At 54.2% G+C, this 26862-nt stretch overlaps 4 protein-coding genes across 4 annotated transcripts; all 4 read right to left on the bottom strand.

The window, feature by feature from the left end:
- Positions 1-349: 349 nt before the first annotated feature.
- LOC134522120 (protocadherin gamma-A12-like) lies at positions 350-3118 on the bottom strand. Its single transcript, XM_063349424.1, has one exon. The coding sequence runs from the start codon at positions 2987-2989 to the stop codon at positions 350-352; it is 2640 nt and encodes an 879-aa protein (XP_063205494.1). The 5' UTR covers positions 2990-3118.
- A 2428-nt stretch (positions 3119-5546) lies between these two features.
- LOC134522095 (protocadherin gamma-B1-like) lies at positions 5547-8042 on the bottom strand. Its single transcript, XM_063349395.1, has one exon. The coding sequence runs from the start codon at positions 8019-8021 to the stop codon at positions 5547-5549; it is 2475 nt and encodes an 824-aa protein (XP_063205465.1). The 5' UTR covers positions 8022-8042.
- Positions 8043-16210: 8168 nt separating this feature from the next.
- On the bottom strand, positions 16211-19048 carry LOC134522119 (protocadherin gamma-A12-like). Its single transcript, XM_063349423.1, has one exon. The coding sequence runs from the start codon at positions 18848-18850 to the stop codon at positions 16211-16213; it is 2640 nt and encodes an 879-aa protein (XP_063205493.1). The 5' UTR covers positions 18851-19048.
- A 2571-nt stretch (positions 19049-21619) lies between these two features.
- LOC134521977 (protocadherin gamma-B5-like) lies at positions 21620-24137 on the bottom strand. The gene has a single exon (XM_063349144.1). It carries the CDS (start codon positions 24122-24124, stop codon positions 21620-21622), a length of 2505 nt encoding a protein of 834 aa, XP_063205214.1. The 5' UTR covers positions 24125-24137.
- Positions 24138-26862: the final 2725 nt, after the last annotated feature.

Raw genomic sequence — 26862 nt, 5'->3', positions numbered from 1 at the left:
AGATCAAAGCATGAACGAATACAAAGACATATCGTTGCCCACCACGTTACCATGGAGAAACAGAAAGGCTGAGAACAGTGGAAACGACGAGCAGCTGAGTTATACAGGGAGCCATTAACAGTCCCTTCCAAAACACTCTCATGCTACTCAAGCACAGGTGCTGTCGGGAAGATAGCTGACCCTGCTGATAACGAAAACTGCCTTTTGCTGGTCATACAATACATACCTTCAGAAGAGCTAATACTGACACATGTCAGCGGACAAAATGAGAAACGACCTGGCACATGATAGCAACAAAAAGCACTGATCTAACCAAACTCAAGACAACAGCTGCCCCACTTCTCCTGACTCACACAACTACTCTAACGCTGAACAACGAGACCACGTTCACCTCCCCAGAGAAAGAGGCACCACCACACAGCGAGCTGATCAACGAAGCTTTGCCTTCCTTGTAACTAAACCTCATCGTACAGACAGGACAGAGAGCACGGGTGGGAAAGGACAGAGAAGAGGGAGAGGGAGGCGTGGCAGAGCAAGCGTGGTGGGAGGAACTCACCGGGGGAGCGTCGGGGTCGGCGCGGCGGGCGCCGTCGGCGTCCTCGGCGAGCAGCGGCGCGGGCTCGTCGGGCGGCGGGCGCGCCGGAAGGGTGTCGCAGCAGCTGCCGCCCGAGAAGCGGAGCTGGCTCTTGCGCGAGTCGGCGGTGAGCGACACCTCGTGCGAGTAGGAGTGCAGGAAGGCGCGGACGCCGTCGATGCCCACGAAGTGCGAGGCCGGGACGCCGCGCAAGGCGCCGCTGCCCGCCGCCAGCAGCTGCGAGCGGCGCCAGCGCCGCAGGCGCAGCGCCAGCAGCAGCAGCAGGAAGGCGAGGAAGAGGCAGGACACGGCCGCCACGGCCAGCACCAGCCAGCGCGTCAGGCTGACGGACGGCTCGCCCGCCGCCGCCGCCGCCGCCGCGCTGCCCAGCTCCGACAGCAGCTCGCCCACGCTCTCGGCCAGCACCACCGTCAGCGTGGCCGTGGCCGACAGCGCCGGACGCCCGTGGTCCTTCACCACCACCACCAGGCTCTGCCGCGCCGCGTCGCGGGACAGCGGCACCCGCGCCGTGCGCACCTCGCCGCTGTGCAGCCCCACGCGGAACAGCGCCGGCTCCGTCGCCTTCGCCAGCTCGTACGACAGCCACGCGTTCTGCCCCGCGTCCGCGTCCACCGCCACCACCTTGGCCACCAGCGCCCCGGGCTCCGCCGACCGCGGCGCCAGCTCCACGCCCGCCCAGCCCGCGCCCGGCGCCGGCGGCGGGTACAGCACCTGCGGCGCGTTGTCGTTCTCGTCCACGATCACCAGGCGCACCGACACGTTGCTGCTCAGCGACGGCGCGCCGCCGTCCTCCGCCCGCACCCACAGCCCCACCTCGCGCACCTCCTCGTAGTCGAAGGAGCGCAGCGCGTACAGCGCGCCCGTCTCCGCGTGCACCGACACGTACGACGACAGCGGCGCGCCCCGCACGCGCCCCTCCCACAGCCGGTACCGCACGCGCGCGTTCTGACCCCAGTCCGCGTCCGCCGCCCGCACCGTCAGCACCAGCGCGCCCGCCGCGTTGTTCTCGGCCACCCGCGCGCTGTACCGCGCCTCCGCGAACACCGGCGCGTTGTCGTTCACGTCCAGCACCCGCAGCGACAGCACCGCGCTGCTCCACAGCGGCGGCGAACCGCCGTCCGACGCCCGCACCGTCACGTTGTACTCCGACACCGCCTCACGGTCCAGCACCTCGGCAGTCACCACGCGGTAGTAGTCCTCAAAAGTCTTCTCCAGACGGAACGGGAGGCTCTCGGCGATGCTGCACCGCACCTGGCCGTTGGGGCCCGAGTCGCGGTCCTGCACGTGCAGCAGGGCCACCACCGTCCCCGGCGGGGCATCCTCAGAGATGTCGTTCAACGCCGACCGCACCGAAATCTCGGGCACGTTGTCATTCACGTCTGTCACCGTGATTGTGACTTTTGCAGTGTCGGAAAGGCCCCCGCCGTCATGTGCCTGCACCTCCACCTTGTACGAGTCGCCTTCCTCGAAGTCCAAGCTCCGCACCAGAATGATATCTCCCCTCTCGACGTCCAGCTGGAAAATTTTCGAGGTTTTGTCTGAGATTTTCTTGAACGAGTATTTCACGTTGCCGTTCATCCCCTCGTCGGCGTCGGTGGCCGTGACGGTGAGCAGGGCGGAGCCCACGGGCACGTCCTCCGCCACACGCACCGTGTATTCCGCTTGGCTGAACGCGGGCGCGTTGTCGTTGGCGTCCAGCACCGCCACGCGGATCCGCGCCGTGCCCGTCCGCGACGGCTCGCCGCCGTCGCTCGCCCTCAGCACCAGCTCGTGAAAGGCCGCCTCCTCCCGGTCCAGCGCCTTCGCCAGCACCAGCTCGGGACGCTGGTCCCCGCCGGGGCCTGCCTGCACGGACAGCGAGAAGTGCTCGTCGCCGCTCAGCTCGTACCTCTGCAGGGAATTCCGTCCCACGTCCGGGTCGTGAGCCTCGGCCAGGGGAAAACGCGACCCCATAGCTGTCGTCTCGCTCATTCTCAGCTCCGTTTCTGTTTCTCGAAAGCTGGGGGCGTTGTCGTTAATGTCCCTGATTTCCACTTCGATTCCGTAAACCCGCATCTCCCCCTCCACGATCACCTCACAGCGCAGCACGCATTGCTGCACACTCTCGCACAGCTGCTCTCTGTCTATCCTCTCCGCCGTCACTAAATGTCCCGTCTTCCCGTGCAGGGCGAAATACTGTGTCCTACCTTCGGAGACAACGCGGACGCCGCGGTCTTGGAGCGTCGGCAGGTCCAAGGCCAGGTCCTTGGCCACGTCGCCCACGAACGAGCCCTTCGGCATCTCCTCGGGAACCGAGTAGCGCAGCTGTCCGCACGCTGCCTTCCACGCTGCCACCAGGACGCACCACAGCATGGCTCGATCCCGCCGGACCCAGAGCCATCCCAACACGCACATCTCCGACGCGGCACCGCCGCGCGCCGTTCCGCCTCCCGATCTACCTCCCGATCCGGCTGCCGATCAGGCTCCTTCCCCTTCTCGCCGCTGCCCCCGGCCCCTCCGCACCACGGCTCCGCACCACCCGGACGCTCGCAGACAGACCGACCGCCCAGCCAGCGAGCGAGCCGAGCCGCAGCGGGCGGGGTTGCCTGCACCGCTCCTGCCGCCTTCTCGCTCCTCCTCGGTCAACAGCGGCACCCGCAGCCTCCTCCCGGCACTGCAGCCACACAGCACTGCCCAGCGCTGCCTGCCGCCCTTTCCTACGGGCAGGTAGCGCCGACGGACACTCGACACGGACACATCGTTTCCCCTCCCCTGGGGATCCCTCCTGCGATGCCTTATCTCCAAACCATCCATCACTTCTTTGATTATCGAATTAATCACGACAGAAAGAAATAATAGACCTTCCGTGGACCTGTGATTTCTACCGCACGGAAGCATGTTTTTGTAATGATGATAGATTATATCTATTATTTTTTCTTAATATGTTGTATAGAATATAACTGGTCTTGTCCCATTAGTCCGACAGCACAATCTGTATCACGAATTACACAGCGGTTTTAGCGGTCGTGCTTGAATGACGTTTCCCTCACCCATTTAATTCCCCACATCCCGAAAAATATGCAAAGGAACAAGGATGATCCTCCTCAAATAGAGTCCGATGACTTCCTGCATTGGCTTTTCCCTAAGCCGTTCTTTTCTTTAATGACGCATGTTATTTGTAACGCACGGGAGAAATTACTTGCTAATGGCTATAGATGTGAAATAAAATATTGTCTTTTACTTAATATGGCCTGTATACTGTTATGACTCTTATTCTATTAGTCCAAAAGCAAAACCCTCAACATGAATTTTTATAGCAGTCGTGCTTGAATGACTGGTGTAAGGCCAGCAAAGAAAATAAGCTGTGAAAACCAAAACGTGATACTCAGACGCTCCCCCAGGGAACCAGACGTATCAGGCTCACTAGCTCAAGCGTCAGGAATACCTTAAATACTTTACGCTTTAAATACCTTAATGCTTTGAATACTACAGTTCATATGGAGCGCGCTTCAAATTAACGACACCACTACCTCTGACTGAGATTAGATATTTAAAGGCTGCAGAAGGCAGGATCAATCAACAGAGAATATATGCCAGCTAAGCCAGTAAAGATCCTGAGGAGGTGGAGCTGATCAGGCACCTGCCATGGGCTATGGAATGTCTCCATAGAAGACATTCCTTACAAAAGAGCGCAGAGGGAGGCTCTCCTAATGTTCGAAAATCACCCTCTCCCATCCACTCCGCTTGCAGGCTGTGGGTCATCACTTCGCACTAATTGTACTGCAGCTATCCAGGAGGCGGGAAGTACCTGCAGTGAGCCTGGCCAGAATCATCTGCAAAAGGGGCTGATAGCAGCCATACGATAGAGCTGATTTGTCGCAAATTCTTCTTGTCCACCCGTTTTCTGGATATGGGTCTACTCTCAACAGTATTTTTGAATTGGATGGGAGAAGCTGAATTACCCTAAAATCTTGGTACATCTGCAGACGGAGCTAATACTGGAAAAGGAAAGTGGAAGGACTTTAACATGTGGTTTCCACTTTTAATACTCCAAATTATATTTTAAACAAGTAATTCGATAGCTTGAATGGCCATGGAGGGGCTTTGATTTTCTCAGAAATCACGGTCTAAGAGATTGATGCTTGTTAGTAAAGCATTCATCTAATTCTTGATCCTTCACACTGGTAGGAAACCTTTTCAACCAAATACTGTAGGACGGCGTGAGACAAGTACGGCTGCACACTCTAAACTGTGCCCGGAACACAGGTAAATGTGGAAATGGACATTGTTAAAGTGCCTAATTGCTCTCATTTGGAGTACTTCCTTCTCGATGGACATTTGTTCTCAGGATGGGTAGAGCCCTCCCATTGTAAACAGGCAGATACAACGACTGTTGCAAAATTGTCCGAGACACTGAATTTCGCGGTCTAGTATTCCCCTGTCAACGCGACCAACCTGGAGGTCCAAGTACCTCTCTCTTTTTTTTTCTTTCTTTCTTTTTTTTTTTTTTTTTTTCAGATCTCGGCCTACACCTTCACCTGTGTATAAAACACAGATCATGAATGGTAAGGTTTCGCCCTCACCGTTAATAACTCAGACGATTTTAGGCAGCATAAGCCTTGGAGACAAAAACCTCTCAGCTGAACATCATGAAATTAAACATCTCCAACTGCACGTCTTAATTCCGAGTCTGTCATGCAGAATCAGCGGATCTCTTTCTACACAATAGGCATTCCCTTCACCCTTAATATCTCAGAAGACTTTAGGCAGCACAAGACTTGGAGACAAAACCCCTCAGCTGAACATCAACCCGTGAGCACCCATAAATCAAGGAGAGCGCGGCTAACGGCTTGCTCTGAATGGAATAATGTTACCCCGATCTTTCATTTCTTCAGGGACACAAGGACCAGCACTCCCCATCCACATCACCCCCCGAAATCCCAGGGGAATAGGCACGGAGGTTCAGCACAAATCAAAGAAAAAAGCGAGAGCGAGAGGGCTTACACACCTGCGGGGCGTCGGCGTCGGTGGGCGGCTCTCCCGCGCCGGCGCTGCTGCTCGGGCTCGGCTTCCCGCAGGGCTCCGCGCCGAGCAGCTCCTCCGCGGGCACGCTGGGCAGCGGCGGCGGCAGCCAAGCGCCCTCGGCCACGGCGCGGGCCGGCGCCACGCACAGGTTGTAGGAGTAGGGCAAGGTGCCCTCGCAGAAGTCGGCCGGGAAGGCGGCGCCGGGCACGGAGAAGCGCTGCGCGCCCAGGCAGCGCAGCACGGCGGGCGGCCCGGCCCGGCGCAGCCGCGCCAGCACGGCCAGCGCCACGCTCAGCAGGAAGAGGGCGGAGAGCAGCGCCAGCGCCAGCACCAGGTAGAACTGCAGCTCGGCCGGCGAGTCGGCGCCCGCCGCCCGCTCGCTCAGCTCCGGCAGCGCCTCCTGCAAGCTCTCGGCCAGCACCACGTGCAGCGTGGCCGTGGCCGACAGCGCCGGCTGCCCGTGGTCCTTCACCACGGCCACCACACGCTGCTTCGCCGCGTCCCTCTCCGACACGGCCCGCGCCGTCCGCACCTCGCCGCTGTGCAGCCCCACGCGGAACAGCGACGGCTCCGACGCCTGCACCAGCTCGTACGACAGCCACGCGTTGCGCCCCGCGTCCGCGTCCACCGCCACCACCTTGCCCACCAGGTACCCGGCCTCGGCCGAACGCGGCACCACCTCGAACGCCGCCGGCAACGACGACGCTCCCGACCCCGACGCTCCCGACCCCGACGCCGGCCAGAGCACCCGCGGCGCGTTGTCGTTGCGGTCCAGCACGAAGACGCGCACCGTGGCCGTGGAGCTCCGCGCCGGCGCCCCGCCGTCCTGCGCCCGCACCGCCACCGCGAACTCGCGGCACTGCTCGTAGTCGAAGGAGCGCTGCGCGTACACCGCGCCGCTCCGCGCCTCCACCGACACGTAGGGCGCCGCGCCCGCGCTGCCGCCCGCCAGCCAGTAGCTCACGCGCCCGTTGGCGCCCGCGTCCGCGTCCCGCGCGCGCACGCGCACCACCGGCGCGCCCGCCGCGTTGTTCTCCGCCACGTAGGCGCTGTAGGCCGCCTCCTCGAACACCGGCGCGTTGTCGTTCACGTCCGACACCTCCAGCACCAGCGACGCGCGGCTCGACAGCGACGGGCTGCCCCGGTCCCTGGCCACCACCGTCACTCGGTGCTCGGACGCCTGCTCGCGGTCCAGCGCGCTCGCCGTCACCACCTTGTACGACCCCACCGACGACGACACCATCGACAGCGGCGCCTCGCCCGACAGCTCGCACCACACCTGACCGTTCTCCCCGGAGTCACGGTCCCGCACTTTCAACAGGGCCACCACCGTGCCGGCCGGCGCGTCCTCGGGCACAGGGCTCGACACCGACAACACCGTGATTTCGGGAGCGTTGTCGTTCTCGTCGCTGATGTCGATCTGCACCTTGCAGTGCCCGGTGAGGCCGCCGCCGTCTCTCGCCTCCAGACCGAAGCTGTATTTACTCTTCTCCTCGAAATCCAGGGGCCCCGCCGTCCTCACCTCGCCGCTGTCGCTCTCGACACTGAACAAGGCGCGGACGCCGTCCGGGACGTTGCCGAAGGAGTAGGACACCCGCCCGTTGGACCCCGCGTCCGCATCCGTGGCTCGCACCCGCACCACCAGCGACCCGGACGGCACATTCTCCCGCACTCGCGCCTCGTACACGCTCTTGCTGAACACGGGCGCGTTGTCGTTGGCGTCCGTCACGTTCACGCGAACCTGGACAGTCCCCGATTTTACGGGGTCCCCGCCATCCACCGCCGTCAGCACCAGCTCAAAGGTGCTCTGCTTCTCCCGGTCCAGCTCTCTCTCCAGCACTAATTCCGGCTCCTTGCTTCCATCCGGGCTCTCCTTGAGGGCCAGAGTAAAGGACGGGTTGGCAGCGAGTTGGTAAGTCAGTAATGAATTGCTGCCCACATCTGCGTCTCGGGCCATCTCCAGCGGAAAACGAGCCCCGGGAAGGGTCAACTCTGCGATCTCGAGGTGGAGAGCAGCCTTGCTGAAGGTCGGCGCGTTGTCGTTGACGTCCTGGATGGCCACCTCGACGTGGAAAACGTTGAGCGGGTTCTGCACCAGCGCCTCGAAGCTGACGGAGCAAGAAGCCGACTCGCCGCACATCTCCTCCCGGTCCAGCCTCTCGCTCACGTACAGGTTCCCGCTCTCCCCGCTCACCGTGAAGTATTGCTTCTCCGCGCTGAGCCGCAGCTTGCGTGCCGGCAGCTCCGCCGGGCTCAGTCCCAGGTCCTGCGCCAGCGGCCCCACCAGCGAGCCTCTGCCCAGCTCCTCGGGGATGGCGTACCGGATCCGCTCCGCCGCCGCCCGGCAGCACACCACCAGCAGCAAAGCGGGCAGCACCACCGCTCGCACGACCGCTCGCCGCCGCCTCTGCCTCACCGCCATTGTCGCCAGAGCTTGCCGCGCTCCTCCCTCCTGCCGCTGCCGCGACTCCGGCTCCGGCTGCGGCTCCAGTGCCGCTCCGCGTCGGCCAACAGCGGCACCCGGAGGCGCCGCCACGACACCGCAGCCGGCCCATGCCCTCGCTCCCGCGGCCTAGACTTTTGGCCGCTGTTCAGTGGCTGCCCCCAGCTTTGTGGTTTCTCTTTTGTTAGAATCAGGAAGCACAGGAATATTTTTTTGCAGCAACTCCAAAGGCTTTTAAAACTGAGATGCGCTGTCAAGTACTTTTAGGTCATCTCCTTGAGCCATAAGAATAGTTGGTAGTAAATAGTCATGGCAGGGCAAGAAATAAAGCAACTCAGCTGCTCTTCATAAAATCCAGAAGGATCTATAAGAGCAAGAAACACGGCATGGCTTTTTAGAACTCTTTCAGGTATTTTCAATTCTGGTTTCCTGACATGGTATGACTACCAAGAAGGAATGATTCCTGTTTCAGTAATCAGTAAGTAATCAGAAATAGAATGATGCAGAAGTTAGGGCTGTTCTTTCATGGTGGGCTGACAAAGGGTTTCCATCTTCACTGCATGTCTTCCTTTTGCTCATGGAAGTCTCTGACGTTTTACCCACTTTAGATTTTTATTTTAAGGAGAAGAATAGTCACCCTAAGAAATGTATCATCCTAAAAGCAAGCTTTATAACTCTATGTTAAGACAGCAGAGAAACATTTAGTATTTTGTTTCTGCTTCACCAAAAAGTTATTTTTTTTGCCTCTCCATACCTGGAGAAGTGGAAAATGGGAAAGTGCAAAGCCTCATCATGTCTTTCATAGAACCATAGAACGGTTTGGGTTCATTTAAGGATGATGGAAGCCACGTCTTTGCCATGGTCAGGGACAGTCTTCACTAGATCAGGTTGCCCAAAGCATCATTAAATCTGTCCTTTGAGCCTTTCAGTGCTGCTGCATCCACAGCTTCTCTGGGCAACCTGTTCCACTGCCTCAACACTCTCATCATAAAACAGTTCTTCCTTTTTGACTGTTTGAAACCTACCTTCTTGCAGTCTAAAACTATTGCTCTGTGTCCTGGCACAACAGGCCCTGGTAAAAAGTCTTTCTCCATCTTTCTTTTAAACCTCCTTTATATATTAGAAATTAACAATAAGGTCTCCCAAGGGCCTTCTGTTCTGCATGCTGAAGAACCTCAACTGCTTCAGAGCTCATTTGTCTTCTTTACAACCCAACACAACTGACAGGTTTACATCTGACTGTCTCATAACTGGCAAAATCAAATCATGAGATGATATGCACTATGAGCACACCAAGAAGGGAGGTACGTTTATCTGATCACCACCATTATGAGAAGAAACAGAAGATCATAAAGCACATGATTGATAATCAGCCAAAATATAAGACAAGCTGCCGTGTAATAGGGAATGGGTCACCAAACCAGAATTCATTCATATAGCAAGCTACAAGTGTGTCCCTAAAATCTCACTCTGGATTAATTAGTAGGTAGTTTCTTTTTAAGAAACAATCGTCAGCTCACAGCAATGTCCCTCTACATTGTGGCCAGCTCATCTCCCACAGATATGGATCCATAGGTGTAAACACCTTATCATGGGCCTCTTTCTCAAGTTCAGTCTTCTCAGAAATGACAACAGATTGTCTCTTAGCTTCTGCTTCATTTTCCTTACACATAAAATTCTGTCTTACGTGACTTTCACAACAGGAAAACCAGGGTCACAGAAAAAATGGCACAGGCCTCGCCACCAGGCATGAAATCAAACCATTGTTCAGACAAAACCACATTAACCCACCTCTCACCTTCCTTGCTCTACATTCACAGCCTTTAATTACTCCACAGACAGTATCCCATGTTTTGGTTATGTGTCAGCCACAGGAAAAAGACCATTTCTTTCAGGGAAACAGAAGTAAATGTTCTAAGGGGCATAAGGGATCCGCAACTCAGTTCAAGAGCTCGTAGACACCATCATGCACATGGGCACTTTGGAAGTTATGTGACTGTGCAGCCATTAATGCAATGTTTACATCTATGCCTAATAACTAGCATTGTCAGGAAATGCTGTACCAGACATGGCAGGTCATTAAATGAGCAACTGCCTCACGCATGCTTCAAATAACAATTCCAAAACCAGAAATTTCTGACAAAAATACCCTCCCATCCCCTACATTCACACCAATTTTAATATTGACAAAACATCAGCAGTCATTTCACATTAGCAGGAAGCATGGATAACATCTGAAGATTGGTCGAGGCTGGGGAAACCTTTATACAACCAGGATAAAACTCCACATCACAGTCTTTCAAGGATATATAGATGGACAGATGACATTTCATACAGCAGGTATTAGACACAGTGCCCAACCCTGAAGCGTGTTTGCACGTCCATGGTTACTGCTTGCAGACAAAATTCATCAGAGTGTTGTCATTCCCTTTCAGGAGTTTCTTAAAGGCAGCCTTAGTGTAAGTGACCGAGGCCTTGGCAGCAGGCGTGGAATTATACCACAGCCCAGCCCGATGGAGTGTACAATCCCCTTTCTTCCTGTTTCAAGGACACTCTCTCACCAACGTGGCAAGGACTTCTCACCACAAGTATTCAACAAGCAAGAGCATTCCTTCCAGTGACACATTATCAGACACATATTTTAGGACACATTATCAAACACAGAGGGGTAAACCTTTACCTCTTTGCAACAAGCAAGGGCAAGAATTAAACCAGAATTCACAGGAATCCTCATGCAACAGGAAAGTAAACTGATGAACCCACAACTTAGCCAGCTGGAGTCCAAACTACTATGCGATATCCAGAAATAAGATACTTTGAGACCTATTTTCCATAGGCCAGGAAGAAACCCTGAGAACTGACAAAACACATGCCTTCCCTCCACCAGTACCTTCTCACACACAGCACCCCAGAGACTCTTCTCAAACCATTCAGAGCTTGCATGGTTGTTGATCTTCCTAATTTGCAGATGGACTCCACCCAAAGAACAGTTGCACAGACAACATCTTGCCATGGATAATATTTGACTTCTCAGCTTCTGTATGTGACAAGCAAGAGCATTGCTTACAGTAACACAGTAACCCTTTATGGAAACATGTCTGTGAAAGCTCTTTGCAGCTGTAAACATGAAAGACACCCACAGGACAGTCAGACAAATGTAACAGATGGCGTCTTCCACACATTATCTCAAAAAGCAGCTCACCTTGAGGTCATCAAAACAAGGAAGGCAAGAAGTTAACACCTGTAAAAGGGAAGGGATTAGAATATAATCTTCTACATTATGGCACTTAGAGTAGAAACACAATTAAGGTATTTAGTAGGAAATGAGTACACAGTTGGCTCCTCCACAGTTCCCCTTACAGATTTATCATAAGTACTTCAATAAAATGTTAGTTAAAAATTGATGACAACATGCAAACACACAGGAAGCACCTCCCAGAGCTCCCAATATCTCTGACCAAACTTATATGGGAAGAAGACACTTGCATTGCTCTTCTCCAACCCCACACAACTTCCATGGAGTTTTGGCAAGCACATGGCTTCAAATGTCCAACTTTCTAGACCATTTTTCCATAAACTGCACGAGCACCAGGACACAAACTTCACGTACATATCTTTACATCTCTGTACTAAGAAGGAAAATAGATTTGTGTGTTGACTGCACTTTAGAAAGGAAACATCAAGGTTCTAAAAGTAAAAGAAGAGTTCTCCTCCAGGAGACAGTGGGTCAGTGAACAGTGTGTAACACAGTAATGCATAATAAAATACAAAGCCTCGCTCTAAAGAAACTCAAGTCAACAGTTAACTCCACTTTCCCTGCCTCTCATACCAACTATAACTCTGAGCAATAATGCCGCTGGAAATCAAGTGCACATTGCCAGCTCATGTCTTTTTTGTCACCTACCACTACCCTCAAGTCCTGCTTCACAAGGGTACTCTCAGTAACCCAGTTTGTATTGAAACTGGGGACTGCCCTCACCCAGGTGCAAGACCTTGAGCTTGGCCTTCTTCAACTTCATTATGTTCACATGGGTCCACTCTGCCAGCCTGTCCAGGTCCCTCTGGATCGCTTCCCTTCCCTCCAGTGAATCAATGGTACCACTCAACTTGGTGTTGTCTGCAATCTTGCTGTGCGATCACTCCTACCATCTATGTCATTGTTGTGGGATAACCACAGCCAGCAGCTAAGACTGTACAGACTCTTGCTCACTTACCTGGTTGGGATGGTGGAGAGAATCAGAAGGACAAAAGTGGGAAGACTCATGGGCTGAGAAAAAGACAGTTTAATAAGTAAAGAAAATGTCATGCACACAAGGCAAGCAAAATAAGGGGTTCATTCACCACTTCCTATCAGCAGCCAGTTCTTCAGACATCTCCAGGAAAGTAGGGCTCCATCACACGTAATGTCTACTTGAGAAGACAAACGCCATAACTCCAAAATTCTCACCCTTCTTTCTTCTTCCACCAGTTCTATATACGGAGCACGACGCCACAAGGTATGGAATAGTCCTTTGGTCAGTCTGGGTCAGCTGTCCTGGCTGTATCCCCACCCAACTTCTTGTGCACTCCCAGCCTACCCACTGGCAGGGGGTGGCATGAGGAGCAGAAAAGGCCTTGACTGCTTAGCACAACCAAGAACATCACTCTTATACCAACACTATTTCCACCCCAAATCCAAAACATAGCACTATATCAGCTGCTAGCAAGAACATCACATCCATCCCAGATGAAACCAAGACACTCATTGAGGCAGATATTATTGAGATATATTAAATAGTATTGGTCCCAGTATGGACCCTAGAGAAACACCCCATGTTACTGGTGCCCACCTCGACAGTGAGCTACTGACTATAGCTCTTTCCTATATTAAATACTATAAAATATATACTGTGTACTATATTATATTCTATTGGAACAGATAGAAACAGATCAGGTGCAATAATATATCTTAGGGCAAACATATTCATCAGAAGGAATTGAAACTGCATAGTACCACAACCATGTACCCAACAGACTAACTATGACAGGCAGGGAAATGACCATCAGTTCTTCTATGGCCCCCTACCAACAGAGCTTCCCCAAGTCTTCTCTACAACCCTACACAACCTGCAGGCTTGCTTCTGACCCTCAGAATTGGCAAAAACATCTCATGAGAGTGTAATGCACCAAGATCACACCAAAAAAAGAGGTACATTTGTCTGCTAACTAATATTCTGTGAAGAAATAGAAGGATTGTAAAGCACATGGATGATAAATGTCTGAACTAAAAAAGGAGCACTCATCCAACAGAGACTGGGGAAAATCTAACTATCAACTTCTGGAGAATTTCCTCCCATCTTTTATCACACACACTGTTCCACAGAGATGGCACTTCTACTGACATCATGCTTTAATCCCCTCTCCCTAACACAACCAGAATGCAAATATAACCTCACATCTCCTGCCTTCCACAAAAAAGGAAGGCTAAGCAAGAGGCACTAGCGCACAACATGTGGCTAAACGAAGATATGCCACTACTTCAAACTTAACCTACATACAGAGGAAACCAGGAGCTGAACAAAATCAGATCAGGAAGGCAAGGAACCATTAAAGACAAAGTCTTGCCAAACTCACTGGGAATTTTTCTCAGTCTTCACTGCTGGTGTTGAAATTCATCCCCCTGAGCACCTGCAAATCACTGATGTTTCAAGCACATGTGCAAACCTGAGGTTTTCCTCTGGACTGCATCTCACAGAGGTTCACTTTAAGAAATAGTCATCAGTTCTCATCAATTTTTCTTCTCTGTTGCCTGCTCATCTGCGGAAAAATATGAAGCCATAAGTGCAAGCACTTATTATAGGCCTCTTTCTCAAGTTGTTCTAGGCTTCTTCAGGTGGCTGAAGGCTTGACAAGGGAAGAAAATATTTGCTGCAAAACAACACTCACAGTTTCTTACACACACTACCGGACAGAAAGGCCCACCTTTATATCACCACAACGATCGAGGCAAGAAGTGAACACCTGCAGAAAGGAAAGGATAACAACATCCTCTTCTAGATTATGGCACTTATGGTAGGTACCTAATTCACATAATTGTAGGTAGAAAATACATGGTTGGCGCTTCCCAATGCTCCCATTATGGCACTTGTCATAAGTTCATAATTCACTGCTAGTTGAGAATTGCAAACAACAGAACGACAACTTGCAAACACAAACAAAGAATGTCCCATGGCTCCCAATGGAGATGGAATCGCCCGTCCTCTAGCCAAATTTCTTTGGGAAGATGAAACTCGCACTGCATAGAATCATAGAATCATAGAATCATAGGGTTGGAAGGGACCTCTGGAGATCATCTAGTCCAACCCCCTGCCAGAGCAGGGTCACCTACAGCAGGTTACACAGGAATGCGTCCAGGCAGGTTTTGAATGTCTCCAGAGTTGGAGACTCCACCACCTTTCTGGGCAGCCTCTTCCAGTGCTCTGCCACCTTCAAAGTCAAGAAGTTCCTCCTCATGTTTAGGTGGAACTTCCTATGATCAAGATTGTGCCCATTACCTCTTGTCCTGTCGCCAGGCACCACTGAAAAGAGCCTGGCCCCATCCTCCTGACATCCACCCTTTAAGTATTTATAAGCGTTGATAAGAGAACAGGTTGATCGTGTTGCATGATACTATTGAATGGGGTAAGGAGTAAATATATCTCTTGTGTCCTTCAAGAGCCCCTCATGCACAGCTCCCAGGACTCGCATCTCCAACCCTTCACAACTTGCATGGTGTTCTTTGACCCTTATAATTTGCAAGCACATGACATGAAAAGGCCAGTTGCCCCAACCATTTTTCTTCAACACTTACCACTATCATACACACAGGTATCTTCACATCTCCATCCTAAGAAGGAAGATATATTTCTCCTTAACATTTTAAGGAAACATGTCTCTCTCTACAGCTGTAAACATGAAAGGCATGTACAAGACAGTCTGACAAATGTAACAGATGTGATCTTCCACACATTATCAGATACAAAGGCCCATCTTCAGATCATCACAAGTAAGGCAAGAAGTGAGCCCCCACAGAAAAGAAGGGATCACAACATACACTTCTAGATTATGGCACACAATGAAGGCACATAAATCATGTGTTTAGAAGGTAGCAAATACACAGTTAGCTGTTCCCGAAGCTCCCATTATGGCGCTTGTCATAAGTACATAATTCATTGTTAGGTAAGTATTGACAACAACATGCAAAACCAGAGGAAGAACATCCCAGGGCTCCCAAGACAGCTGAAACCACATGTCCTCTAGCCAAATCTCTTTGGGAAGATGAAACTGACATTTTATGATACTACCGCTGGACATTGAACAGTGAAGGGAACAAACATATCTCTTGTGCCCCCCCCCCACAGCTCCCACCACTCTCATCTCCAGCCCTTCACAACTTGCATGGAGTTCTTTGACCCTTATAATTTACAAGCACACGACATAAAAGAGCCAGGTGCCCCAAAACATTTCTCTTCACCTTTCATGAGGAGCACCCCATGGACTTCACATAGATATCTTCACATCTCCATACTGAGAAGGAAGATACAATCGTCTGCTCATGACACTTCAGAGAAGAAACATCAGGAGTCTAAGAATAAAAGGGGAGTGGTCCACCAGGGGAGGCTGGGTCAGTGAACGTCTGCATCCCATTCCTTATGTCTTCCCACACACATTGAATCTCTCCCCTCCCACCCTCATATGGCTCTTACCATAGCATCTATGGTCCAAACAAGACACAACCAGAGGCTTTCCAATAAATGAACTTTAAAAAAGCGGGAATCAGCAAAACACATCTCCACGGAATAGACCTTCAGAGGCAGCCATCATGGCTCCGTTATCATGGAGAAACAAAAAGCCTGAGAAGAGCAGAAAGCAGGAGCAGCTAAGTAAAACACGGCGCCATTAACAGTCCATTTGAAGACACTCCATCCTACTCAAGCACAGGTGCTGTCAGGAAGATAGCTGACCCTGCTAATAAAGAAAACTGCCTTTTGCTGACAATGCAAAACATTCGTTGAGAAGAGCTAATACTGACAAGTAAATCGGTGTTACTCACGTTAGAGGACAAAATGAGAAACGACCTGGCACATGATAACAACACAAAGCCCTGATCTAACCAAACTCAAGACAACAGCTGCCCCACTTCTCCTGACTCACACAACTACTCTAACGCTAAGCAATGAGACCACGTTCACCTCCCCAGAGAAAGAGGCACCACCACACAGCGAGATGATCAACGAAGCTTTGCCTTCCTTGTAAATAAACCTCATCCTACAGACAGGACAGAGAACACGGCTGGGAAAGAGCAGAGAAGCGGGAGAGGGAGGCGTGGCAGAGCAAGCGTGGTGGGAGGAACTCACCGGGGGAGCGTCGGGGTCGGCGCGGCGGGCGCCGTCGGCGTCCTCGGCGAGCAGCGGCGCGGGCTCGTCGGGCGGCGGGCGCGCCGGGAGGGTGTCGCAGCAGCTGCCGCCCGAGAAGCGGAGCTGGCTCTTGCGCGAGTCGGCGGTGAGCGACACCTCGTGCGAGTAGGAGTGCAGGAAGGCGCGGACGCCGTCGATGCCCACGAAGTGCGAGGCCGGGACGCCGCGCAAGGCGCCGCTGCCCGCCGCCAGCAGCTGCGAGCGGCGCCAGCGCCGCAGGCGCAGCGCCAGCAGCAGCAGCAGGAAGGCGAGGAAGAGGCAGGACACGGCCGCCACGGCCAGCACCAGCCAGCGCGTCAGGCTGACGGACGGCTCGCCCGCCGCCGCCGCCGCCGCCGCGCTGCCCAGCTCCGACAGCAGCTCGCCCACGCTCTCGGCCAGCACCACCGTCAGCGTGGCCGTGGCCGACAGCGCCGGACGCCCGTGGTCCTTCACCACCACCACCAGGCTCTGCCGCGCCGCGTCGCGGGACAGCGGCACCCGCGCCGTGCGCACCTCGCCGCTGTGCAGCCCCACGCGGAACAGCGCCGGCTCCGTCGCCTTCGCCAGCTCGTACGACAGCCACGCGTTCTGCCCCGCGTCCGCGTCCACCGCCACCACCTTGGCCACCAGCGCCCCGGGCTCCGCCGACCGCGGCGCCAGCTCCACGCCCGCCCAGCCCGCGCCCGACGCCGGCGGCGGGTACAGCACCTGCGGCGCGTTGTCGTTCTCGTCCACGATCACCAGGCGCACCGACACGTTGCTGCTCAGCGACGGCGCGCCGCCGTCCTCCGCCCGCACCCACAGCCCCACCTCGCGCACCTCCTCGTAGTCGAAGGAGCGCAGCGCGTACAGCGCGCCCGTCTCCGCGTGCACCGACACGTACGACGACAGCGGCGCGCCCCGCACGCGCCCCTCCCACAGCCGGTACCGCACGCGCGCGTTCTGACCCCAGTCCGCGTCCGCCGCCCGCACCGTCAGCACCAGCGCGCCCGCCGCGTTGTTCTCGGCCACCCGCGCGCTGTACCGCGCCTCCGCGAACACCGGCGCGTTGTCGTTCACGTCCAGCACCCGCAGCGACAGCACCGCGCTGCTCCACAGCGGCGGCGAACCGCCGTCCGACGCCCGCACCGTCACGTTGTACTCCGACACCGCCTCACGGTCCAGCACCTCGGCAGTCACCACGCGGTAGTAGTCCTCAAAAGTCTTCTCCAGACGGAAAGGCAGACTGCCCTGTAGGGAAACCCTCACCTCCCCATTGTCGCCCGAGTCCCGGTCCTTGACTCTCAGAAGAGCGACAACTGTTCCAGACGGAGCGTCTTCAGCAATGTCTGTTATGCTGCTTGACACTGTAATCTCGGGAACGTTGTCGTTTGTGTCATCAATGTGCACCAATATTTTTCCCCGAGTCGAGAGTCCAGCGCCATCCCGGGCTTCTATTTCTAACTCATAACTTTCATCGTCCTCATAATCCAGTTCGCACTGAATTGTAAGTTCCCCTGTTTTAGGCTCGAGGTGGAAAATAGAAGATGCTTTGTCTGTACTTTCTCTGACGGAATATGTTATGTCTGAATTAGTTCCGTCGTCCGCGTCCGTAGCGTTCACGGTAAGCAGGTGATAACCCACGGGCACGTCCTCCGCCACACGCACCGTGTACTGCGCCTGGCTGAACACGGGAGCGTTGTCGTTGGCGTCCAGCACCGCCACGCGGATCCGCACCGTGCCCGTCCGCGACGGCTCGCCGCCGTCGCTCGCCCTCAGCACCAGCTCGTGAAAGGCCGCCTCCTCCCGGTCCAGCGCTTTCGCCAGCACCAGCTCGGCGAATTTCGAGCCGTCTGGTCCCGTTTGCACTTCCAGGGAGAAATGCTTGTTATCGCTAAGTTCGTACGTCTGTACAGTGTTCTGCTCTATATCGGCGTCTTGGGCTTTGGGCAGGAGGTACCGCGAACCTTTAACTGCGTTTTCATTCACTCTCAGGACGAATTCACTGAGTTGAAAGAGGGGAGTGTTATCATTAACATCAGTAACGTGAATAGCCACCTTATATATTTTCATCTGCCCCTTCAGAAGAATTTCTGACTTTATTACGCAGTCTGCTTTTCGTCCACAGAGTTGTTCCCGATCTATCCGTTCGTTTACATACAAATGGCCAGTCTTTATGTCCAGAGCAAAATATTGTCCCTTGCCTTCCAGCATAACGCGAACACCGCCGGCGCGAAGCGCCGGCAGCTCCAGCGCCAGGTCCTTGGCCACGTCGCCCACGAACGAGCCCTTCGGCATCTCCTCGGGAACCGAGTAGCGCAGCTGACCCCACGCCTCCTTCCACGCCGCCACCAGGACACACCACAGCAGGGCTCGATCCTGACGGACCCAGAGCCACCCCGCCGCAAACATCTCCGAGGCGGCACTGCCGGCACCTCAATAGGGACGGCACCTCACCGTTGCCGCACGACGATCTGACGCACGATACAGCTCCCTCTCCAGCTCCGGCACAGGTTCGCCGCTCCCGGCCGCTGCCGCCGGCCTCTCCACCTCGCTGCACCACGGCTCCGCACCGCACGGACGCTCACAGTCCGCCCGCCCAGAGAGCCAGCCAGCTAGCCAGCCAGCGAGCGAGCCTGGACGCAGCGGGCGGGGCTGCCTGCATCGCTCCAGCCTTCCTCTCTCTCCTCGGTCAACAGCGGCGCCCGCAGCCTCCTTCCGGCACTGCAGCCACCCGGCACTGCCCAGCGCTGCCCGCCGCCCTTTGCCACGGTCAGTTCGCGCCGACGGGACACTCGCCACGGACACATTGCTTCCCGTCCACCGCGGATCTCCTCCGATGCCTTTTCTCCAGCAGATCACTTCTTTGATCCTCGAAGTGATCAAGACGGGAAAGAAATAACACGTCTTCCCTCTTTGTGGTGTTTCTACCGCACGGGAAATATACTTTTGTAATGGTTATATATTATATCTAATAATTTTTTTGTATGTCGAGTTTTATATTTTGCGTGGTATAGAATATTACGAACCTTATCCCATTAGTCCGACAGCACAATCTCCATCACGAATTCTACAGCATTTAGTAGCAGTCGTGCTTGCATAACGTTTTCATCAGCAGATCAATGAATTTCCCACATCCCGAAAAATAGAACAAAGCAGCAATGAAGATCCTTCCTCAAATGGAGACCAAGAGATATCCTGCATTGGCGTTTCCCTAAGCCGTCCCTTTCTTCAACGATGCGACATCATCCTTCCTTTTCATCAAGGTGATTACAACCGTAGAATCATCCCGTGGGACTGTTAGTCCTACCGCATGAGAAAAATGACTTGCTAATGACGTTATATATGAATTAAAATATTTTTTCGGAATATGACCTGTACAATATTATGAACCTTATCCCATTCGTCCGAAAGCACAATCCCCATCACGAATTTCTGTACCAGTGGTGCCTGAATGACCAGTACAAGGAAAACAAAAGATAACAGGCTGAGCTACAGACACCGTGATATTCAGACCCACCCCGCCGCCGAGAACCAGGTTATCAGGTATCAGGCTTGTGAACCCAAGCAGCAGGAACTTTGCTGTAAATACTACAGTTCATACGGAACACGCTTCAAATTAACGACACCACTACCACTGACTGAGACTAGATATTTAAAGGCTGCAGAAGGCGGGATCAATCAACAGAGAATATATGCCAGCTAAGCCAGTAAAGATCCTGAGGAGGTGGAGTTGATCAGGCACCTGCCATGGGCTATGGAATGTCTCCATAGAAGACATTCCTTACAAAGGAGCACAGAGGGAGGCTCTCCTAATGTTCGAAAATCACCCTCTCCCATCCACTCCACTTGCAGGCTGTGGGTCATCACTTCGCACTAATTGTACTGCAGCTATCCAGGAGGCGGGAAGAACCTGCAGTGAGCTTGGCCAGAATCATCTGCTCAGCTCCCCACAAAATGCAGGGAAAATGGCTTTGCGAGTACAGCAAGAAGAATAACAGGCACATCTGCCTTTTCTCCTATGCCTAGTCTATATCCCACACCAGCAAAAGGGGCTGATAGCAGCCATACGATAGAGCTGATTTGCCGCAAATTCTTCTTGTCCACCTGTTTTCCGGATATGGGTCTACTCTCAACAGTATTTTTGAATTGGATGGGAGAAGCTGAATTACCCTAAAATCTTGGTACATCTGCAGACGGAGCTAATACTGGAAAAGGAAAGTGGAAGGACTTTAACATGTGGTTTCCACTTTTAATACTCCAAATTACATTTTAAACAAGTAATTCGATAGCTTGAATGGCCATGGAGGGGCTTTGATTTTCTCAGAAATCACGGTCTAAGAGATTGATGCTTGTTAGTAACGCATTCATCTAATTCTTGATCCTTCACGCTGGTAGGACACCTTTTCAACCAAATACTGTAGGACGGCGTGAGACAAGTACGGCTGCACACTCTAAACTGTGCCCGGAACACAGGTAAATGTGGAAATGGATATTGTTAAAGTGCCTAATTGCTCTCATTTGGAGTACTTCCTTCTCGATGGACATTTGTTCTCAGGATGGGTAGAGCCCTCCCATTGTAAACAGGCAGATACAACGACTGTTGCAAAATTGTCCGATACACTGAATTTCGCGGTCTAGTATACCCCTGTCAACGCGACCAACCTGGAGGTCCAAGTACCTCTCTCTTTTTATTTTACTTTCTTTTTTTTTTTTTTTTTTCCAGATCTCGGCCTACACCTTCACCTGTGTATAAAACACAGATCATGAATGGTAAGGTTTCGCCTTCACCGTTAATAACTCAGACGATTTTAGGCAGCACAAGCCTTGGAGACAAAAACCTCTGAGATGAACATCATGAAATGAAATGTCTCCAACTGCACGTCTTAATTCCGAGTCTGTCATGCAGAATCAGCGGATCTCTTTCTACACAATAAGCATTCCCTTCACCCTTAATATCTCAGAAGACTTTAGGCAGCACAAGACTTGGAGACAAAAACCTCTCAGCTGAACATCAACACGTGAGCACCCATAAATCAAGGAGAGCACGGTTAACGGCTTGCTCTGAACGGAATAATGTTACCCCGATCTTTCATTTCTTCAGGGACACAAGGACCAGCACTCCCCATCCACATCACCCCCCGAAATCCCAGGGGAATAGGCACGGAGGTTCAGCACAAATCAAAGAAAAAAGCGAGAGCGAGAGGGCTTACACACCTGCGGGGCGTCGGCGTCGGTGTCGGTGGGCGGCTCTCCCGCGCCGGCGCTGCTGCTCGGGCTCGGCTTCCCGCAGGGCTCCGCGCCGAGCAGCTCCTCCGCGGGCACGCTGGGCAGCGGCGGCGGCAGCCAAGCGCCCTCGGCCACGGCGCGGGCCGGCGCCACGCACAGGTTGTAGGAGTAGGGCAAGGTGCCCTCGCAGAAGTCGGCCGGGAAGGCGGCGCCGGGCACGGAGAAGCGCTGCGCGCCCAGGCAGCGCAGCACGGCGGGCGGCCCGGCCCGGCGCAGCCGCGCCAGCACGGCCAGCGCCACGCTCAGCAGGAAGAGGGCGGAGAGCAGCGCCAGCGCCAGCACCAGGTAGAACTGCAGCTCGGCCGGCGAGTCGGCGCCCGCCGCCCGCTCGCTCAGCTCCGGCAGCGCCTCCTGCAAGCTCTCGGCCAGCACCACGTGCAGCGTGGCCGTGGCCGACAGCGCCGGCTGCCCGTGGTCCTTCACCACGGCCACCACACGCTGCTTCGCCGCGTCCCTCTCCGACACGGCCCGCGCCGTCCGCACCTCGCCGCTGTGCAGCCCCACGCGGAACAGCGACGGCTCCGACGCCTGCACCAGCTCGTACGACAGCCACGCGTTGCGCCCCGCGTCCGCGTCCACCGCCACCACCTTGCCCACCAGGTACCCGGCCTCGGCCGAACGCGGCACCACCTCGAACGCCGCCGGCAACGACGACGCTCCCGACCCCGACGCTCCCGACCCCGACGCCGGCCAGAGCACGCGCGGCGCGTTGTCGTTGCGGTCCAGCACGAAGACGCGCACCGTGGCCGTGGAGCTCCGCGCCGGCGCCCCGCCGTCCTGCGCCCGCACCGCCACCGCGAACTCGCGGCACTGCTCGTAGTCGAAGGAGCGCTGCGCGTACACCGCGCCGCTCCGCGCCTCCACCGACACGTAGGGCGCCGCGCCCGCGCTGCCGCCCGCCAGCCAGTAGCTCACGCGCCCGTTGGCGCCCGCGTCCGCGTCCCGCGCGCGCACGCGCACCACCGGCGCGCCCGCCGCGTTGTTCTCCGCCACGTAGGCGCTGTAGGCCGCCTCCTCGAACACCGGCGCGTTGTCGTTCACGTCCGACACCTCCAGCACCAGCGACGCGCGGCTCGACAGCGACGGGCTGCCCCGGTCCCTGGCCACCACCGTCACTCGGTGCTCGGACGCCTGCTCGCGGTCCAGCGCGCTCGCCGTCACCACCTTGTACGACCCCACCGACGACGACACCATCGACAGCGGCGCCTCGCCCGACAGCTCGCACCACACCTGACCGTTCTCCCCAGAGTCCGCGTCGTTCACGTTCAGTAGGGCCACAACCGTGCCGGCCGGCGCGTCCTCGGGCACAGGGCTCGACACCGACAACACCGTGATTTCGGGAGCGTTGTCGTTCTCGTCGCTGATGTCGATCTGCAATTCGCAGTGCGCCACCAGACCTCCGCCATCTCTCGCCTCCAGACCGAAGCTGTATTTCCTCTTCTCCTCGAAATCCAGGGGCCCCGCCGTCCTCACCTCGCCGCTGTCGCTCTCGACACTGAACAAGGCGCGGACGCCGTCCGGGACGTTGCCGAAGGAGTAGGATACCCGCCCGTTGGACCCCGCGTCCGCATCCGTGGCTCGCACCCGCACCACCAGCGAACCAGACGGCACATTCTCCCGCACTCGCGCCTCGTACACGCTCTTACTGAACACGGGCGCGTTGTCGTTGGCGTCCGTCACGTTCACGCGAACCTGGACAGTCCCCGATTTCACGGGGTCCCCGCCATCCACCGCCGTCAGCACCAGCTCAAAGGAGCTCTGCTTCTCCCGGTCCAGCTCTCTCTCCAGCACTAATTCCGGCTGCTTCTTTCCACCCGGTCTCTCCTTGAGGGCCAGAGTGAAGGACGGGTTGGCAGTGAGCTGGTAAGTCAGTAATGAATTGCTGCCCACATCTGCGTCTCGGGCCATCTCCAGCGGAAAACGAGCCCCGGGAAGGGTCAACTCTGCGATCTCGAGGTGGAGAGCAGCCTTGCTGAAGGTCGGCGCGTTGTCGTTGACGTCCTGGATGGCCACCTCGACGTGGAAAACGTTGAGCGGGTTCTGCACCAGCGCCTCGAAGCTGACGGAGCAGGACGCCGACTCGCCGCACATCTCCTCCCGGTCCAGCCTCTCGCTCACGTACAGGTTCCCGCTCTCCCCGCTCACCGTGAAGTATTTCAGCTGCCTGTTAGCGGCAGACGCCACCCGCAGCTTGCGTGCCGGCAGCTCCGCCGGGCTCAGCCCCAGGTCCCGCGCCAGCGGCCCCACCAGCGAGCCTCTGCCCAGCTCCTCGGGGATGGCGTACCGGATCCGCTCCGCCGCCGCCCGGCAGCACAACACCAGCAGCAAAGCGGGCAGCAGCACCGCTCGCCCGGCCGCTCGCCGCCGACAGTCAGTCTGATTCTGCCTCACCGCCATTCTCGCCAGAGCTTGCCGCGCTCCTCCCTCCTGCCGCTGCCGCGACTCCGGCTTCGGCTGCGGCTCCAGCGCGGCTCCGTGTCGGCCAACAGCGGCACCCGGAGGCGCCGCCACGACACCGCAGCCGGCCCATGTCCGCGCTCCCGGGGCCCAGACTTTTGGCCGCTTTTCAGTGGCTGCCCCCAGCTTTGGGGTCTCTCCTTTTTTAGGTTCAGTAAGCACGGAGGCACTTGCTTAATTCTTAGCAGGAACGCTCTTCATTTTAACACCAACAGCAGTCTCATACTGAAAAGGATTTTCTACTTGCAGTGGATTTTTAAACTACTATTACGCTTGATAAAGGACTTTTAGGGCTTGTGGTGTTAGTTGGCATGAAAACCAAGAAGGAAGTAAGTGTTCAAGGGCAATAAAGAAGTTTCCTCATGCACACTCTGAGAATTGAATTCAAAATCTTAAATGCCATGTTCTAAGACACTTTACACTTTTTGTGTAACTCTTGTACTTGAGATACAGTTTGTGCACCAGAATCCGGAAGTACAGAAACACATTCTTGGTTCAACTTCAAAGGCTTTTAAAACTGACATACGCTGTCAAGTATTTTTAGGTCATCTCCTTGAGTCATAGTGAATATTTGAAGGAAATCTTTGTGGCAGAGCAATACGTAGAGGAACTGAGCTGCACTTAAGAACATCAAGAGAGAGTTATAAGAGCAAGATATGATGCTACAACTACAGAATGCATTAGGAGACTTTTAGCACTCTGTCAGGTATTTTCAATTCTGCTTCCTTTATGGGGGACTCAGAAGGAAATATTTGTATTTCAGTAATTCATAAGTGATCAGAAAAAGAATGAAGCACAAGTCTTTTCAATCCTGTCACGCCAGACCTCCAAAGTGTTTCCACCTTCCCTGCAATTCCCCCTTTGTCTCATTGAAATCTCTCACGTTTGACCACTGTTGACTTTTTTTTTTTTAGGGAGAAGTATCACACTGAGAAAAGTATCACCCTTAAGGAAGGTTTATAGCTCCAAGTTAGCAGAGGAACATTAGCTATTTTGTTTGTAGTTCACAAAAGTTCCTTCTTTTGCACGTCCATACTTGAGGGACTGACAATGGGAAAGTGCAAAGCCACATCGAGTCTTTAATTGAATCATAGAAAAGTTTGGGTTGGAAGGGACCTTCAAAGATCATCTAGTTGGCTGCCAAGAGCAGGGATATCCTTCACTAGATCACATTGCTCAAAGGCCCACCCAACCTGACCTTGAATCCTTCCAATGATGGCACATCCACTACTTCTCTGGGAAACCTCTTCCACCACTCTCATTGTAAAACATTTCTTCCTCATGTCCAATTGAAACCTACCCTCTTTCAGTTTAAATCTGTTGTCCCTTCTCCTATCAAAACAGGCCCTGGTAAAAAGTACTCTCTGTCTTTCTTAGAAGCCCCCTTTATATAATAAGAAAGTCCAATAAAGTGTCCTCAGAACCTTCTGTGCTCCTGGCTGAAGAACCCCTACTCTCTCAGGCCTGCTACATAGCAAACAGAAATATTCCAGCCCTTTCACCAATTTCCTGATCCTTCTCTGGATCTACTCTAAAAGGTCCATGTCTTTTTCAATTGTGGACTCCATAGCTGGACATAGCACTCCAGGTGGGGACTCATGAAAGCAGAGCAGAGGTGGAAAATCCCTTCCCGCAACCTGTTGGTCAAGTTGTGGATGGTACATGCACAACTTCTCTGGGAAACCTCTTTCAGCATCTCACCACCCTCATCGTAAAACATTTCTTCCTTATGTTCCATTGAAATCTACCTTCTTTCAGTTTAAAACCATTGCCTTTCTCCTGTCACAACAGGACCTGGTAAAAACTCTCCATCTTTCTTAGAAGCCCCCTTTATTTAATGAAAAGGCACAATAAAGTCTCCCCAGAGCCTTATCTTCTCCAGGCTGAAGAACCTCTACTCTCTCAGCCATTCTACATAGCAAGCAGAAGTGTTCCAGTCCTTTGGCCATTTTTCTGTCCTTCTGTAGACCTACTGTAGCACGTCAACGTCTTTTTTGACTGTGGGCCCCATAACTGGACACAGCACTGCAGGTAGGGTCTCATGAAAGCAGAGTAGAGGGGGAGAATCCTCGACCTGCTGGTCACGTCCTTCTTGGGCTCTACGGCTGCTCTCACTACCTCTGTCTCTATAAAATGTGGGGGTTGCCCTGCCCCAGGTGCACAACCTCACACTTGGCCTTCTTGAACTTCATGAGTTTCACATGGAGCCACCCCTCCAACCTGTCCAGATCCCTCTGAATGGCATCCCTTCCCTCTAGTGAATTAACTGCACCACTCAGCTTGGTGTTGTCTGCAAAATGCTGTGGGTACACTGAATCCTACCATCTGTATCACTGTCAAGGTTCAACTCCAGCTGGCAGCTAGGACCACATGGCCTCTTGCTCTCTCCCCCATTTGGGGTGGGGAAGAGAATCAGAACGGTAACAGTGAGAAAACCCATGGGTTGACATAAAGACTGTTTAATAAGTAAAGAAAACACCACACACACAAGCAAAGTGAAATAAGGAGTTCATTCACCACTTCGTATCGGCAGGCACATGTTCAGGCACATGTTCAGCCCTCTCCAGGACAGCAGGGCTCCATCACGTGTAACAGTTCCTTGGGAAGACAAACACCATAATTCCAAATTTGTCTCCCCCTTCCTTCTTCTTCCCCCAACTTTATATACTGAGCATGAT

The sequence above is a fragment of the Chroicocephalus ridibundus genome, chromosome 11 (assembly GCF_963924245.1).
Source record: "Chroicocephalus ridibundus chromosome 11, bChrRid1.1, whole genome shotgun sequence".
NCBI lineage: Eukaryota > Metazoa > Chordata > Aves > Charadriiformes > Laridae > Chroicocephalus > Chroicocephalus ridibundus.
The sequence above is the reverse complement of the archived record's forward strand: the minus strand, read 5'-3'. Positions and strand labels throughout refer to the sequence as shown.

Excerpts from the sequence above, each read along its gene's own strand:
- LOC134522120 (XM_063349424.1), bottom strand. The coding sequence starts at position 2,989 with ATGTGCGTGTTGGGATGGCTCTGGGTCCGGCGGGATCGAGCCATGCTG.
- LOC134522095 (XM_063349395.1), bottom strand. The coding sequence starts at position 8,021 with ATGGCGGTGAGGCAGAGGCGGCGGCGAGCGGTCGTGCGAGCGGTGGTG.
- LOC134522119 (XM_063349423.1), bottom strand. The coding sequence starts at position 18,850 with ATGTTTGCGGCGGGGTGGCTCTGGGTCCGTCAGGATCGAGCCCTGCTG.
- LOC134521977 (XM_063349144.1), bottom strand. The coding sequence starts at position 24,124 with ATGGCGGTGAGGCAGAATCAGACTGACTGTCGGCGGCGAGCGGCCGGG.